Consider the following 16,789-nt stretch of genomic DNA (forward strand, 5'->3'; position numbering starts at 1 on the left):
ATTTTTCTCTCTTGTCAACTTTTGTACCATTCCACGATCCTTATTCTAAACCGCTTGATTCTTCGTTTTTACCAATTTGAGACTCCCTCCCTCGTATTCTGACAACAAATGGAGTTGTTTCTTCTTCTTCTAACATGTGATAACCGCTATGAGACGTTTTTACGACATTCACTTCGTGCAACAATATGATATGCACCTAATAGGGTTTTAATAAACAAATTTCATCCATGAACTTCTGCTCTCTATTCTGGCAAATTCTTAAAGATTCAAATTGTTTCATTCATCGAGTAGAATGTAAAAGCAAGTTCATCATTCTCCAAACCAAGATTTGACAGTGAAAAATGTTTCATTCAAATTGTTTCATACATTGAGTAGAGTTCTGTATAGAAACTAATACCATATGAACAAAAGCATTTACATATATATTCAAAATAGAATTGGGAAACCCAATCAGTTTGTCAGGTATTACTCTAATCCTGAAACTGGATCTAAATTTACTGAATGAGCCAAGCAAATGCTGCTCATTTCACAACAAATCCTCCAATTCAAAACACACTAAACTATGTCAGGAATTACCTACCTTTGCTATACAATTTCTTCTCACGGAATAGATGACAACTTGACCCTCCCAATGATGAACTTCCACGCGTCTAGCACAAATTAAAGACATGCGTCTTCATCCGAATGGCCGAATGTCTTGTAAAATTGGCACACACCTTCTTCTGTAAACCAATTCTCTTTCATCTGCATGGCACCAATCCAACTCGTTAATGGAATCTCTACAACATTTGGATGAAGAAAATGTCAATGATGCATGTTTAAAAGTGGAAGTGCGTAAGAATAAAAGGCTCACAAAGTAAGGGTAGTCCTTGATGCGAAAATTTGCTGGAGCAGCCTCCATAAACAAATGAATGAAGTACAAAACAAATTTGCCACATTCGTCACCATTTTTCTGTTGTGGCACCTGGAAAGTTTGTAGGTCATGTGATTAGTTACAATAGCCAAGTGAAAACACGAAAGAAAGCACTTAGAAAGAAAACTAAAATCCATCTGATACCATATATTATAATTGAGAGTAAATAAAACTCTTGTGCTTCATTCATTGAGAAGTAAAATAGTAAAACAGAAGCACCACCATACCAATAAACTGTATTCAGAAAGAATAGTTCAAACATGACAATTGCGCTTACCTTCGGCACCATGAGAGGAATTTTGCAAATAACATTCAAGTTTTTGCATTTGCCATCTTCTTTAAAAATGTCGAACACAAATCTGAAGAAGATTGCAAAAGCATATTCAATACTTAGTGAAAGGCATTTACAACAATAGATAAAATATAAATTAACAATAAAAAAAGACTTACTTCCTAATCTCTGGTTCAAGCCGCCTTGGATTTGCTTCCTGAAGTGAATCAAGCAATAACATGCATGGTTTTCTCCTTTTTGACTCAGGGCTCGCATCAAAGTGACAAAATATCAAGAGGCTCCAGTGGCTCCTAATAACAGTTAGTTAATTATAAGATACGGTATGATGACAATAAGAGATTAAACAAGTCAGAAGAATCTACCAGCAAACAATAGGAACAAAGACATATTTCTTTGAAAATATTTCTTTGTCCTTGATCCATTTCAGGACCTTTCGTCTGTGGGATGCTTTCAAGTATAAGTTAAACCATAAGCAGTCAAGGTATGTAAACTGAATCTTCTTCTCTTCTGGGGAGCTCCTCCACAAATTCCTACAAATTTCAATACTTCAATCAAATTATATCAAAGGTCTCAGTATGTTTAGCAAAATTATAAGAAATATTACTTACTGAAAACAATATTCAAAAGCTCTAGAGTCGAGCTTTCTTTTTCGAACAGGAATTGCACCATTGCGACCAACCTTCTTTGTCAATTGCCTACGTCGACGAACAGGACCCATGCCTGAAATGGATGGGGATACAGGCTGCAAATTTTTAACATTTTCTGGTTCTTCTAACTCAACACTGTTACTGTGCCCTGATAATCGATTTAAGAGTTGAGTTACATTTTGGAACCTGAATACCACATCTGGCATAGTTTTCTCACTAAATTCAGCCAAATAAACAAACAAACCAACAGAAGAGGCTGAAGCCATAGTAAACCATAAATAAACAACGAGCAATAAAAGATGAAGAAGTGATTTTCTCCACGAGGGAATAGAACTTTTTTATCTTACTGGGATCTAATGTTCTACCCAACACTATTATCAAATAACAAAACAACGTTGACGATGAATTATTACAAAATGTAGGTGGCTATAGTCTTTTGAACTCCATACAACTTAATTGAACTCTAGTCTGATTTATAGAACATCAAATAAGGGGGAAAAAAAGGAAAGGGCTAACGTTTCCAATAATTAATAAAATAACCAGAAGTTTCAGATCTGTAGTAAGCCTTCAAAATAAGTTGGATAAATAACCATAGGTATCATCCAACTCCTGTAAACAAAATTTCCAGGTAAAAGTACTGAACCACATCCAAAATTCATTAAAAGTATGCATAAAAGTTGGAACTAATCAACTTTAAACAGAAGCCTTCATTATATTTGAAATGAAACCTTCCTTTTTCCGGAAAGAAAACAAAACTTTTCATTGATAAAATGGAAAGTCACTAATACTCAAAGATACAATAACCTTCAAGATGATAGAGAAATTTAGCATACTGCAGAAAATTTAACACACTACACGACAAATGAGCGACAAACTCGTGGTACAGTTAACATACATGGGCAACCAAATAAAGTTACACTACACCTCCATCCACTTAGTTAATGAAATTCTAGATAGTCTATGAGTTTTGGTTCCTGCTGAGTTCGAGATTCAGCTTCCGATTAAGAATTATCAACACCGCGCCACTCCAAAAACAAAAATCGCTATCGGAAGTCCAACCAACGCCCTTCTAATCAAGCATTCAAACTACCCAGCTACGCATTTCTTCCTCTAATAATCTTAGTAGCCACTAATGCCAGAGATGAAACATACTACAAGCTATTAAAAACAAGCTTCCCATTATCACTACTCCAAATCACGAAGAAACAAAAATGTCAGCCAAAATCTAACGAACGAACTTTCAATCGCTATAATCTTTCTAGTTCCAAACTCCAAATTCAATTTCTCGGTAAACACAGTGATGGAATTTACCTGTAATCGGGTGCTCGAGGTCGATGAATACTACAGGTTGTTGACGCTTTCGCTTAACCATTGATGGCGATGCTTCACACGACTCCTCCGATTCTTTTTCTCGGTCGAAGAAGATTGAAGACTGGCGGACTGTGCTGTGTTTAGAGGCGGGGGATCTGAATCGTTCCTGTGGTGAAACGACATGTCGTAATTGGTAATTCGTACTGAACTCGATTATAATATTGCTTTTCCTTTTCCTCCCGTTTTTTACCCTTAAATTTTCTATCAAACTAATATGAGTTACAAGAAGGGAAGCAATTTAGATTTAAAAGTGTTCAATTTTGAAAATAAAATTATTTTGGACTACCATCCAAAATAATTTTTATAGTGTTTTGAAGTATATTTTATCGATTATAAATTATTTTTTTAAAAAAAACATTTTTTCTCTAATCAATTCAAACGATTTCTTCCTTTTTTTTTTAGCTAATTCATTAAACATGATCGTCCGACTGATAATCATCTCTAAGTTTACAAGTTGGTGTCATCAATTTAAACATAGTACATCATAAAATAATTTACAGTGAAATGAATAATTATCATAGCACTTGGTTTTTTAATGTGAGATTTTCAACATGTCCCTCCAATATGGTGGTTATTATTGGTCCAGCATTATTGATTACATCACAATTCCTTCTTTTTAAGTTAAATACTCGTTTGTACTCTTTTATACTCTATCGACATCTTAGATCATCAATGGACCAAAAAAACTTAAGTTTAATGGGTAAATGTAAATTTAACTATGTCATATAATATAACTCTATAAAACTTCCAAAAATGAATCTAGCACAAAAAGTTAAAACAACGTTATATTGTGATCGAATACCACGAAATAATGGATACTAATTTTCAACTCATAGAATTTTAATCATTGTTGTTGCATCATAAATATGAGTAAAGTGAAAGAAAAAAACCGTCTATTTAATATGTATAAAAACAATACATTCGAAAAATACCTATTGAATATGTATAATTAATATGTTGATGTCGTGTTCATACTTCCATCTTCTTATTTTGAAGAAGTAGTCGTCGAAGGTAAATCAAAGCTCTGTATAGAAGTTTAGAAGTAAAAAAAAAAACGTTACTTTTCTTAGATTCATCAAACAAGTTTTTTATCTTAAAAATACTTATTTAAATATCTATGCTAGACTTATCTTATAATGTGTTTGGTCCAATGATGTGGGTGTAAAAGTTGAGTCGTGAACTTTACACATTGTTTGGTTTAGTGAGTTGGGTTTGTTAGACACGATACTGAGACTTCTTACTAAAATATCAAATTTATGTCGATCAACTCCTTATACCACAGGTTCAATTATTCCTTAATGTAATCTATATAAAGTATGTGTTTGATGACATTTTTTGTTATTTAAATAGTTAAATTTAATATTTACCGAGATCACATCGAGAAAATGTTTTTTTGTGAGTAGAGATTCACATCGGTGTTTGGTGGATGATTTCAAAATATTCTACTTCCATTAATTTTTGTTTCAATTTCATCCCTACATTTTCAGATCTACACTAATTTTTTCTAATCTCAATGGATGACAATGAAATAAAAATGAGATCGGACTACCAAAATGTAATCCTCATAAAAGAAAAAGAACTATACAATAGAAAAATAAAAGTAGTCCAATTGGTTTCACTTCTACCTTGGTGCCTCCTCCTACAAGAAAGGCATCGCAGAAACGAAGCTCAAATTCCTTACTCAGCGAGTCCTCTCATTTCTCAGCCGCCATGGAAGGCCAAGAAGGAACTCAGCAGCCTCATCTCGTTCTTGCTCACAAGCTTTTCCTTCTTACTCATCCCGATGTTCAAGATATCGAGAAGGTCCGTCTCACAGAGGAAGTATTGGCTTCCGTTAAAGCCGATGGTAATTCGCTCGTTGCTCCATAATCTCAATGAGTTTCATCGACTTAGCATTGCGATTTCTGTCTCCTGAAATGGGGTTTTTAATTTTTTATTTATTATCTTCTTTGTTATTTGTACTGTGTAGACATGTCTCCGTTATACGAAACCCTAACCAGCGAATCGCTGTTGGCTTTGGATCGGAGCGTGTTGGAATCGATGCGTGCGAAGAATGAGGAGGAGTTGAAGAAGCTGGACGAGAAGTGAGTTTCTATATTCTCGTGGATCTGTTTTTTAGAGTGTTCCCTAGTATGAGGATTATCTTGGAGAGTACAGCTGAAGTTCTGAGTATTCGTAAATTTGTTCATTATTTTGATTATCGTTGAATTGTGCATCAATTAACAGCTTCCTACCCACTTTGTAAATTTAATGGCGAAGTTATTGTTCAATCCATTTCAACCCATAGGCTTTAAACTACTGTTAAATTCCATGGAGGTGTATATTTCTTATACTAGAGGCGTAATTCTACTTTTCCTTTGGTTCTTATTCTACCATTTTGTGACCTTACATTACCCGATTACTAATTGATGGAAGGTTACGGTGCTTTGAATGTTGGCCTTCTTTGGTATCTCTTGTCTTATAGCAGTTGAATGCGATGAGTTGGGCACTTGGGTATGTGCTTTCCCCACTCGCGAGCCTCCTTCCTTTAGTTAATGTGTTAAAGAGTCCTTGCAGTGTGCACAACGCCTTGAGTAACCAACAGCGAAAGTATACAAATAGTGTTTTTCTAGGTAATTCACGGAACCTAGAAGCCGCCCTTGTAGCCAGGCTCAATTTGAAATCACTTTGTCCTCATCTTCCTTAATTTATGACCGTCATCTCTTAGGAACTACCGTACCTATGTTGGATTTGGACCATCCAATCAATTTTTTGGAACCAATGAGAAATCTATTTTTCTGGTCTCAAACGTATCCCACTATTCATTCCTCACAATGAATTAATGAAAAATAAATAAATAAATAGATAAAATCAAGGAAGCTTTGCATGGTTGATCTCAGCTTTTTGTAGATTATGGCCAGTACTTTTGTAGCTTTACTGCTAAGTTAAAACACAAATACATGGTTATGAGGATATGACAGGGATATGTGTGGTGACATGTGAATTTTTAAAATTTAGGACATGAACACTGCAGGAACACCTTTATTAAAAGTTAAAATACTATTTCAGTCCATGTACTTTGGGACTCATTGGTTCTCTTACTTTCAATTGTCCAAATATAGTTTCATAGTTTCGATAAATATTAAAATTATTTATTATCAGTTGGAAGTTATTTTTTTTAGACTTTGGTAAAATATAAACAATAATTTCCATTCAAGAAACACACAACGTAATATCTTTTAAAATTGACTTTGTACTAGTAGTATCTAACACATATTGGTTGTGCTAACAAGTGTTCAACCCATGTCCAACATGTGTCTTACTCCTTCCTCCTTGAGGCATGCTAGGAAGGTTGGCTTAGTCCGTCCTCCGTCCGGAGTCCGGAGGATTCTTATCCGTAGGACTATCCATTAGGAGGACTTACATTTTAGTTGCGAATATTATTATAGTTGTTCTTTATTGTTTTCTTAACAGTAATGTTTGTATGTTAAACTATTCTTTTATTTTTTTTTACCTAGGATTGCTGATGCTGAAGAAAACTTAGGTGAAAGTGAAGTTCGAGAAGCTCATCTGGCCAAATCTCTTTTTTTCATTCGTATTGGTGATAAGGTTAGTTATTCAAATTTTCTGCCCAGATCTTATAGGACTACTCTATGACTTCCAATTAACTCTCTACGTTTTGAACTCAGGACAAAGCCCTGGAGCAACTCAAGGTAACTGAGAGCAAAACAGTTGCAGTTGGGCTAAAGATGGATTTGGTTTTCCATACATTACAGCTTGGATTTTTCTATATGGATTTCGATCTGATCTCTAAAAGTATTGACAAAGCGAAAAAGTACGCCACAATATGAATTTAATTATTGCACTGGGTATCTTAAAAATAAATATACATGCATGTTCTTGTTTGTGATTACTTGCTTTCTGCGCCAGCTTGTTTGAAGAAGGTGGTGATTGGGAAAGAAAGAATCGTCTGAAGGTGTATGAAGGCTTGTACTGCATGTCCACTCGAAACTTCAAGAAAGCAGCCAACTTGTTTTTGGATTCCATCTCAACATTCACAACATACGAACTTTTTCCTTATGACACATTCATATTTTATACTGTTCTCACAAGCATTATATCATTGGATAGAGTGTCTCTAAAGCAAAAGGTACATCCACAGATTTTCATTCGGCTTGGTTTTTTGCCTTTTCTTGTACTAACGTGGATAATTGGCATGTTTTGCAATTACATTATCAATTTTAATTGATTTCCTGCAGGTAGTTGATGCCCCTGAGATATTGACGGTGATCGGAAAAGTCCCATATCTTTCCGAATTTTTGAACTCTTTGTATGACTGTCAATATAAATCCTTTTTCTCAGCCTTCGGTAAGTGGAAATGTTCTTCAATGTTTAAAATTTTGGTCGATGGTCTACTTATTTTGGTATCTCTCATTTATCTCCTTTACGTGCATGAATGCAGCTGGTCTGACAGAGCAAATAAAATTAGATCGTTATTTGCATCTGCACTTCAGGTATTACATGAGAGAGGTCAGAACTGTTGTTTATTCCCAATTTTTGGAGTCCTATAAGAGTGTTACCATCGAAGCTATGGCAAAGGCATTTGGAGTATCTGTGGAATTTATTGATCTGTAAGTCGTCGTGCATTGGCGTTTCTTCTTCTTTTTTATCTGAATGATATCTACCGAACTATTTTCCCTCAACATAAATATGCATTTCTTGGTCAGGGAATTATCTCGTTTTATTGCTGCGGGAAAACTACATTGCAAGATTGATAAAGTAGCAGGTGTTCTTGAAACTAATCGCCCTGATTCAAAGAATGCCCTGTATCAAGCTACCATCAAGCAAGGAGATTTCCTATTGAACCGTATCCAGAAGTTGTCTCGTGTAATTGATCTGTAACTAGGCTCTTAGTTTAATTTGTTTGGTTAAGTTCGAGCCAAAAAGCCACATTGCACGGATGATATTTGAGCATTAGAACTTCGTGAAAAATGGGCGTTGTAATTTTGTTTTAAGCATATTGACAATTCGTGCCTTACTGTTATCAATATCACTTTATCTTGTTTTTATTAACCAAGTACCTTGTTCTTTGAATGGTCTGCATTCTACCCCTCTTCACGTTTTCCTTATTCTCCTTGGTTCATATTTGTTCGAGTGGAAGAAATTAATCCACTTTGGACAACTGGATATTAAATTTACCTTCAGCTGTCTCAAATGGTTATTTAATTTAATACGATGTTAAAGGAAATGATTTAGGAAATTCTTAGTTTTCAAACTCTTGTAGTGTTATTTTTTTAAAAAAACACTTGTTGGATGTTGTACTTTTAAATTTACTTTCTAGCTTTGGATCACTCTTTAATCAAATCAAGGAATTACTATTTCTCGGTTTAAGGCAAGGAATTATTATTTCTCGTTTACGGTTGCTAGGCTTCTTGATTTCTTGTTTAAGGTTTCTAGGCTTCTTACACGTTTAAGGTTACTAGGCTTCTTTCTAGACTTCTATCATTCTAGATTAAATCTAGAAAATCTAGAATAGCCTTTCTTTAACAAACTAGCTACTCCTCTTGGGCAAAAGCTTGATGGCAAACCTCTGGAGAGGGCAACCAGTGTATATGTACTTTGGTTTTTATTTAATTTCATGTTCTTTAAGACGTAAATATACATTTGGATATAAATTGAACTTAAATGTAAACGGTGAATTAGTTAGTTTGGGATACTAAAATTTGATTAATGCATGAATTAGAATCAGAGATGATGTTTAAATCAAATAGTGATGCCACTTTGATGGGATTTTCGAATGAGGATAATTTTGTAATATGATTTTTAGTTTATTTTGAATCAAACTGAGTGATAATATCTCTAAATTACCAATAACACTCTAAATTGATTAAAATCTAAAGTTTGGCTACAACTATTTTGAACTAATCTTTTAGATTTAAGTGATTTTGAAATATTCAGAATGAAATGGCTAGAAATGATCTAAATTGATAATATGATTTTAGGCCCACCAATAGTTAGCCATTTTAGTGCGGGAAGTACAAGGTTTAAGTAGTACAAGTGAATCCCATATCATGATTTTAAGTGGCAGATTGAATAGAACTTGGAGGGATAATCTCACATGGAGGATTTGTTGTTGTTCCTCTTTAATTCAAAAAGAAAGAAGACGGTGAAGGAGAAGTTCAGCTCGTTAAGAAACTACGTCAAGTTAAAGGTGAAGTGACGGTAGGATTGGGTTCTGTTTGTTCACATTTCAGATCACAAATTGGGATTTTTTTTTTCTTTAAATGGAACTCCAAAATCCCAACTGAGGAAACCCTGTTGCATGTGAGAGGATTTTCCAAGGTTTCTCAGCCACATTTTCTGAAGTTTTTATACACACTATCCCTTTAATGGGCCATCGACCCACTTGGCTTTTCAACAGGGTATTATTTTTTGTTCGCTTCCAAGCAGTCGTCCATGGCCACGCTTGACGTTGAGTATCATCAAAGGCTCTCTAAGCATTGAATTGAGAGGACCCATTTCCAGATTGAAGCTAGAAAATCGCCATGTTCCCTCTTTTTGATTTTAGAGATGTTCAAGAGAAGCTCTCCGCTCAGTTCAGACCTTGGGAACGTTCTTTTCAATTCTGGGTTCGTGTTGCAGACATCTATACTGGTTACAAGGTTAGTGTTTATGATTTTTGTGTTAGTGCGTGGGATTTAGAAAGTTGGCGGTTCAATTTGCTTTGTGGGTGTTGTAGGTGCTTCAACTACGGGTGAAATTCGAGAAGGATGTGGAGAAACAGGAGACAATGTGGGAGAATCAGCATGAACATGCAGCTGAGAAGATATATGCTATGTGCTCCGAAATGGGTGGTTTCTTCCTTAAGGTATTCTGTTAACAAATCGTTTATATCTCTCGAAATGGGTTTTCTTTATCACTTCTCTAGATTATTCTCCACTTTCATTTCCATCGAACGGGAAATTGAAGTACTTCAATTTATTTGTTATCGTTATCGACTCCTTTACTTTTGTTTTATTGTTCTGTTTTGTTGTCTCTTTTTCTTTTTCCTTTTTGAATCATGGTTTTAGTTCTAGAGCAATTGACTTACTTGAAGCTGGATTTTATGAATGAGGTTGCTCAAGTTATTGGGAAGCCGGATTTGGCCCCAGCTGCATGGGTGAAGAGGCTTGTTACACTGTGTGATCAAGCACCAGCAACGCCTTTTGATGTTGTTCAACGTGTGGTGGAGAAGGAACTGCACCGAAGTCTTGGTGATGTCTTTGAAACATTTGATCCTGACCCTCTTGGTTCGGCTTCGATTGCTCAGGTCTCTATTTAAATTTTATTAAATCCGATTCATTGTGATTGTTTATTAAAGCATGACTCTTGCTATTAAAAGATTAGACAACTCAGATTCGGAGTAATTTACTTATAATACTTAGTTGAGATTTATAAAGGATATCTAAGGAATTATCAGTTCAATACACTTGTTTAGTAGAAAGAGAAATATTTTTTTGCTCATTATTAGACAATCATTTATTCACTAATTTTGTGTGAGGCTAAATTTAGTGTGAAGCTGTTGATTACTTTGTATTTTCCAATCACATGGACTCCTACAAAGAAATAGAAATATTTAGACATCCAAAAAAGAAAAAAATTATGTATAGTTTGGTTTGTTTGACATGAAAACTGATGCATCCATTGTCCTTTCAAAACATGGCTTTGACTGCTGTGTTTGTCTGCTTATAATAATCTCTTCTTAAACAATCTATCCCTTTTAAGAATAGCTTCCATGTGGTTGAAAGGATTTTTTGACTGTGTGTATTTGGTGTTTCTAAAAGACTTTTAAAGTTTATCCTTGAGATATTTTTTGTGCTCAATTTAGGTTCACAGAGCTAGGCTAAAGGGTGACAGGGATGACGTTGTGGTCAAGGTATGGAAAGTTAAGCCCCATCATATCCTCATTATTTGTAGTCTCTTAATCTCTTACTCAAGCCTAATTTATCCGTGGTAGGTGCAACATCCGGGAACTGAGGATCTAATGATGACAGATATCCGTAATTTGCAAGCCTTTGCCTTATACATGCAAAAGACAGATATCAAATTCGATCTATATTCTGTAACTAAGGAAATAGAGAAACAGGTGCAATTCCTCTTTTGATTGAGATTACAGAAAATGATGTTCTGTTTCTTCTTCACTCTCTTTCTTTTTAAAAAAGGAGTAACAAATTTCATCAATATATGAAAATTTCAAAAATAATGGATGTAGCCCACCAATGGAGTTACAAAATGGTGCCACTCTTTTTGCTACTTGTTTTTCCCTTTTCCTTTTGGTCTTAGATTCCAACAGTGCTTTCTCAATTTTATTACAAATCTTATACCTTGCTTGTCACAACCAATCATGGAATATTTCAATTTGATCTTATGATGCCTTTAGGCAATTTCTGTTTTTAAGTATGATCGTTAACAAAGCTAACTTTGAGTCAGAAAATTCATGTATATTTCATATCCTTGACTGTCAACTAGCATACGGATGTGTTAGCGACCAAGAGGTTTACGATTTGAATCCTCCTACCCCTATTATAAATAACGAAATAAAAAACCTTCATGGTTATAGAGAAGATTGTAGACTGATTTTTTATTTCAACCCGCTTTGTTTAAAGGAAAAGGAAGGATATTATAAAGTTGTGCTATGCAGCCCCTTTTGTGGAACTTTTGAAGAGAGAAATGTTAGGATTTTTGAAGATGAGCTCTATTTTTTTTGTTCTTTTTGCTAAGTGTAGTATACCACTTGTTGTTAGCGTTCAAATCACACAACATTTGTAATTTTTTCCTTTCATGATTGTTATTGATTTGAAGGCTTTCCGTTGTTAGATTTCTGGGTGAGGGTTCCTCTCCCACATCTCTTAGGTTGTTCTTTTGTGTGGATATACTTCTCTCAGTTTCTTATCTAACAAACACATAAATAAAAAAGAATGATTCTTGGAAGGGAAAAAAAGTGTATTCACATGAGAGATTGATGATTCGCTTTTGCTCTCTTCCATCCTCATTAAGAGGAACGCAATATAATCAAAATGATGTATGGAGTGTTATGTATTTCATCTGACCAAACACTTCAAGGTTAGGTGAGAGCTGCAGCTGCAGCTCCAGATCTTGCATTTTTTCATTCTTGAAACTTCCATTTATTGTTTCAGGCTTTTAATTATATCAAACTTTTGCATGTTCTCTTTCTAACGATGAGGGATTCTCATTTTGAAATCTTTTCCTTTTAAACTTTTCAAGATTGGTTACGAATTTGATTTTGAGAGGGAGGCCAATGCTATTGAAAGGATCCGGCATTTTCTATATAGCAACAACAAGAAGAGCCCGGTATTGGTGCCACAAGTGATGAAGAATATTGTTACCAGGTACACGCGACTAATGTTAGTTCTTGATGTGGCTAATTTGATGGAACTTGTGTAAATAAATTAAACTCTTAACGCAACTTAATACCATTGTGATTATTTTCTTGTTTGTTTAATCTAGAAATCTATATATTTTAGTTATCTTCATTTGCTAATTGATTTTTTTCTTTTTAGAAATTCATTCAATAAATTTTCAGGACTAAGCCACAATTTTATTATGAACCATAGCAACTCTGAATTTGAAAGCTCCCCACCTCTCCCTAATTCTCAGCTGAGAATGTCTAGATAGAAAGAAATAAGCAAAATGGTATCTCTCAGCAAACAACGCTGTCCCACAACTTCTTAAATCACAGCTCAATCTAACTAAAAAAGCATACCGATCCCCCATCCCATCACACCCTTGCATTTATACACCTTTGCAATCCAGTGCTACCATAAATATGATCAAAAGACAGATATCACTTTTTCTGTTGCTTTTGGTTGGCTTTCACCCTGAAGACAGATAATTTGTCTTGGAAAGCTTTGTTGGCTAGGTATTTGTTGAAATTTTCCAATGAACAGAATAACAAATTCATCTTAGAATTGGATGAATTTGTAGAGCAATTGAGATTAGAACCAAGAGGTTCTGTAGTTGGTTTTATAAATGCTGGTGAAATGATGCTATCCAATCAATGGCAATTTTCTAATTGTTACATATCATGACGTTGGACTAGTACAACATACTTCTTATTCTCTTCCTATCTGGCTTGGCTTAGGTGGTTCCTACCTCTTTGAACTATGTTTGCTCTTCGCTATGTGGAGATTTTAGTAATCAAGTCTCTTTTGTTTGATTAGGAGGGTGTTGGTGATGGAATATATTGATGGAATCCCAATCCTCAATCTTGGTGATGAAATGGCAAAGAGAGGCATAGATGCTAGTGGCAGAATTGCTTTAGCAGCAAAGCAGTAAGGATTTATACTGAGAACTTCTCTTTGTTTTAATTGATTTTTTCTTTATCAACATGGCTATAGTGTCTTATCTACAAAGTTTCTTTGTGGTTGACTGTTTCCATTGCAGTTATTGCTTAATTTCGGGTCTGAAGTCCAAAATGGTAACAATTTGATGAATTAAAAAAATAAAAAATTTGAAGCGAAAATTCATTGGCTTATATCCCAAATTTGTATTGGAGATAACTTCTCTATTTCCTGTCTTATAACCTTGAGAAACTGGCACTTCTCCGTGAATTCAAATTAACATATTTTCTCCCAATACCTTTTGGAAGGCGTATCTCATTGAATTCCGGGGTTTTACTCAAGTGTTTGACCGCAATTGGCTCACTATTTACTTCAATATTCTTATTACAGTCCCTTATTCGAGGAACACGTTTCCTTCAGTTATCCAGTAGTTTTTTTTTCTCTCTCATGAGAGGAACTAATACACTTCAGTAAAATTTTAATATTGCAGGAGAATTCTTAGTAGTTTGACGATGGCATATGGGCAAATGATTTTGAAGAGTGGTTTCTTCCATGCAGATCCTCATCCAGGAAATATATTGATCTGTAAAGGCTCAGAGGCAAGTCAGCTACTGGAATTTTCTATACAAATTCTAAACTCATCCAAAATTTTCATTTTTCTGGTTTGTCATGCTGTCATCTTTCTCGCACTCTTAAAAATGTGGTAAGTGGATGATGATCAGGATTTCAGTAGTTGATACTTGGGTGACTTTAAGATTGCTAGGTTTAACGTCTTGACTTTCAATATCCCCGATTCAATCATGAATCAAGCTGAAAGCTGCTTTGTTACTCCATTTTATCAGGTAGCATTGCTTGATTACGGGCAAGTGAAGGATCTTCCTGACCAGTTGAGGCTTGGCTATGCTAAACTTGTTATGGATATTGCAGATGGTGACGCCTCAAGAACAGCTGAAACCTTCAGGTAATAATAATTAATAATCTGTCTCGCTTGTATTGTATTTTTGGGAAAGGAAGCTTCTTACCAGAGTTGGCTTTAAGATTTAGAGTTGCATTTTCAGTGTTGCTAAATGTTTCTTTCGTGGGTAAAAATTGGAAGGTTTAGTGAACTAGTCTTGAAAAGAATGCTGAACTAACAAGGTCTTTCTAAAGGAAGTTACTTGAACGTGCACAAATTTCTCTTTCCATTTTGATACTGAAGAATTTATGGAAATTTGCCGTCTTTAAGCAATGGATCATCTTCATACTAATTCTGTTTTTCTTTAATGGTTCTTCAGGGAGCTTGGGATAGATACAATAAGCAATTGTGAAAACGCACAAGAAGAACTATTTAAGTTGGCTCAGGTAATGTTTGACACAAGGTTACCCCCCGGGAAGGTGTTGATGCAACCTTTCGCAGAGGACTCTTCAATAAAGAAAGTTGGTGTTCAGGTATTAAGCTTTGCAAATTGATAGTAGGGGTGAGCACAAATACACCGGGTTTTTGGTTAAAGCTGACCAAATCGAGGGTGGTTGGTCCAAAGAAATTTAAATAAACTGTCCATCTGACCAATATAATTATATAAATTTTATTATTTATTATCATTTCTTAAAAACAAAATAATCCCAGTCCAGCCCACATCTCTTTCAGATTCTCTAAATTCTTGCTCTTTAGAGAGAGAGAGAGAGGAGGGGAATCGATAAAAACCGACTGCCAGTTGATTGGCTGCCATGCAAAGGAGCATGCAAGTTGGTTTTTCCCAAATGGACACTGACCGACTAATTGGTTTTTCTCAAATGGACACCAACTTACCGATGTACTCTCTCAATTGATAGTGCTTCTCTGTAGAGGCATTGTATGTGCATTTGTATCAGTAGCTAAAAAGACACTGTTTTTCTTTTTCTGTTTTGCTGCTGTAGTCGTTTCCAGAGGAACTCTTTTCCATACTTCGGACAATCCAAATCCTTAGAGGATTAAGTGTTGGTCTCGGGATCAATTATTCGTGCTCCGAACAATGGCGACCCATTGCAGAAGAAGCTTTGTTGCTTTCTGGTAGGCTAGAAGGTAATCCTTTTGAACTCTTTAATCTAAAGCAATAGTGACTCGTATGATTCTTGAATGAACTTCTCATCGTTATATATCTATTCGTTTCTGCCATTGTTCTTCATCCTCTTTCTGATCTGTTTCAGGTAGGAAAATGAAAACAACCCACAAACGTGGATTCTTAAAGAGATTGTTTTCAAGATCAAGCTGATTTGTTCGTGACAAGATTCAGCAATAGATATGAATCAATCTGGGTGCATCTAATTGGTGACAGATGCATCGACAGTTTTTTATACATCGATGGAAATAAATATTCAAATTCACCTTCTTCGTCGTCATTCTTTAACAGCCACAAGCTCCATGGTAGGTTTTTCAAGGTGCAGCAGCCTTTGTTTGGTATTTTCTACCTTTTCCTTTCTGAGAGATGAGTAGTAGGAGAATGGCTTGATTCTTGAATTCCATGTTTTTCTGAAATTGAGAGGTACACCGTTTCACTCTTTTTCATCTCAAGTTCTTCCTCACACAAACTCATCTATGATTAGTTCAAGTTGCAGTTCAACTGTGTTTGTTATTTCTCCTCAATTCAATGTTCCATGGCAGCCTGTTCCATCTTTTTCCTTTAAAAACAAAATTTTTTCTACACATAGGTTTGAGAGAATTAGAATAATTCTATTCCATTCACCAAAGTGATGTATATCATATGTACAAATGTTCAATAGTAAACGAAGCTAAAAGGGAGGAAATATAGCATACATATTTACAAGTGTTATAATACCAACATTAGCAACAAAACGTTTGCGAGGAAACATGTGACATTATGATAAATTTGTACTAATATATGTAAAGTTTGAAAATAGTTTTAAAAATACTTTTGTTTGGTAACAATTTAGTTTGTAATACTGTACTTGTAGATTTATAGCACTTTGTCTCTGCAGTATCACTTTTTATTATATGTATAGCTTCGATCTTGCTGGCTTGTAAAAAAATCGTTAAATCTCAACAATGAATTTTTTACTACAGGATTTGTTCTAAATTTAAAAATTGAATGGCTGAACTTTTGAATGATTCTAATTATGTAGAACTATTATTTACAAGTAAATATTTAACCACTTGCCACTGAGACAAAAATATTTGCGTAAATATTTTTGTCAAAAAAGGTTCTATTTTTGACGATTTTTCCATTTATATTTATTAATATCGAATATAATTCCTTTTGTTGTTTTTTAA

At 34.8% G+C, this 16,789-nt stretch overlaps 3 protein-coding genes across 4 annotated transcripts; 2 read left to right on the forward strand and 1 right to left on the reverse strand.

Annotated features, from left to right (window-relative positions):
* Positions 1–312: 312 nt before the first annotated feature.
* On the reverse strand, positions 313–3,353 carry LOC101212106 (probable ubiquitin-like-specific protease 2A). Of its 2 annotated transcripts, none has more exons than XM_004152463.3 (7): positions 3,164–3,350; positions 1,814–2,000; positions 1,568–1,735; positions 1,364–1,495; positions 1,191–1,272; positions 854–964; positions 313–744 (listed from the first exon to the last, which is right to left on the reverse strand). In XM_004152463.3, the coding sequence occupies exons 1-7, from the start codon at positions 3,222–3,224 to the stop codon at positions 661–663; spliced, it is 825 nt and encodes a 274-aa protein (XP_004152511.1). In that variant the 5' UTR covers positions 3,225–3,350; the 3' UTR covers positions 313–660. The 2 variants fall into 2 exon arrangements, with proteins under 2 accessions (XP_004152511.1, XP_031737226.1); XM_031881366.1 differs by having other exon boundaries at positions 637–779; positions 3,164–3,353.
* Positions 3,354–4,801: 1,448 nt separating this feature from the next.
* On the forward strand, positions 4,802–8,296 carry LOC101212349 (26S proteasome non-ATPase regulatory subunit 6 homolog). The gene is made up of 8 exons (XM_004152464.3): positions 4,802–5,069; positions 5,193–5,307; positions 6,721–6,811; positions 6,892–7,037; positions 7,133–7,352; positions 7,462–7,570; positions 7,665–7,833; positions 7,930–8,296. The coding sequence occupies exons 1-8, from the start codon at positions 4,934–4,936 to the stop codon at positions 8,102–8,104; spliced, it is 1,161 nt and encodes a 386-aa protein (XP_004152512.1). The 5' UTR covers positions 4,802–4,933; the 3' UTR covers positions 8,105–8,296.
* Positions 8,297–9,297: 1,001 nt separating this feature from the next.
* Positions 9,298–16,188, forward strand: LOC101212595 (uncharacterized protein slr0889). Its single transcript, XM_004152465.3, has 12 exons — positions 9,298–9,864; positions 9,942–10,070; positions 10,317–10,511; positions 11,070–11,117; positions 11,199–11,327; positions 12,467–12,591; positions 13,423–13,533; positions 14,033–14,141; positions 14,385–14,503; positions 14,817–14,970; positions 15,439–15,583; positions 15,709–16,188. The coding sequence occupies exons 1-12, from the start codon at positions 9,748–9,750 to the stop codon at positions 15,771–15,773; spliced, it is 1,446 nt and encodes a 481-aa protein (XP_004152513.1). The 5' UTR covers positions 9,298–9,747; the 3' UTR covers positions 15,774–16,188.
* Positions 16,189–16,789: the final 601 nt, after the last annotated feature.

Source organism: Cucumis sativus, chromosome 1, assembly GCF_000004075.3.
Source record: "Cucumis sativus cultivar 9930 chromosome 1, Cucumber_9930_V3, whole genome shotgun sequence".
NCBI classification, from domain to species: domain Eukaryota; kingdom Viridiplantae; phylum Streptophyta; class Magnoliopsida; order Cucurbitales; family Cucurbitaceae; genus Cucumis; species Cucumis sativus.

What these genes read in the sequence shown, in the direction of transcription:
- LOC101212106 (XM_004152463.3), bottom strand. Translation starts at nt 3,224, where the DNA reads ATGGTTAAGCGAAAGCGTCAACAACCTGTAGTATTCATCGACCTCGAG. An exon ending in CCTCGAGCACCCGATTACAG is followed by an intron (nt 2,001 to 3,163) that starts GTAAATTCCATC and finishes ATCGATTATCAG; the next exon opens with GGCACAGTAACAGTGTTGAG. An exon ending in CTTGAACCAGAGATTAGGAA is followed by an intron (nt 1,273 to 1,363) that starts GTAAGTCTTTTT and finishes AATCTTCTTCAG; the next exon opens with ATTTGTGTTCGACATTTTTA.
- LOC101212349 (XM_004152464.3), top strand. Translation starts at nt 4,934, where the DNA reads ATGGAAGGCCAAGAAGGAACTCAGCAGCCTCATCTCGTTCTTGCTCAC. An exon ending in GGCTTCCGTTAAAGCCGATG is followed by an intron (nt 5,070 to 5,192) that starts GTAATTCGCTCG and finishes TGTACTGTGTAG; the next exon opens with ACATGTCTCCGTTATACGAA. An exon ending in TCTGTGGAATTTATTGATCT is followed by an intron (nt 7,834 to 7,929) that starts GTAAGTCGTCGT and finishes TTTCTTGGTCAG; the next exon opens with GGAATTATCTCGTTTTATTG.
- LOC101212595 (XM_004152465.3), top strand. Translation starts at nt 9,748, where the DNA reads ATGTTCCCTCTTTTTGATTTTAGAGATGTTCAAGAGAAGCTCTCCGCT. An exon ending in GGGATGACGTTGTGGTCAAG is followed by an intron (nt 11,118 to 11,198) that starts GTATGGAAAGTT and finishes TATCCGTGGTAG; the next exon opens with GTGCAACATCCGGGAACTGA. An exon ending in GCTTTCTGGTAGGCTAGAAG is followed by an intron (nt 15,584 to 15,708) that starts GTAATCCTTTTG and finishes GATCTGTTTCAG; the next exon opens with GTAGGAAAATGAAAACAACC.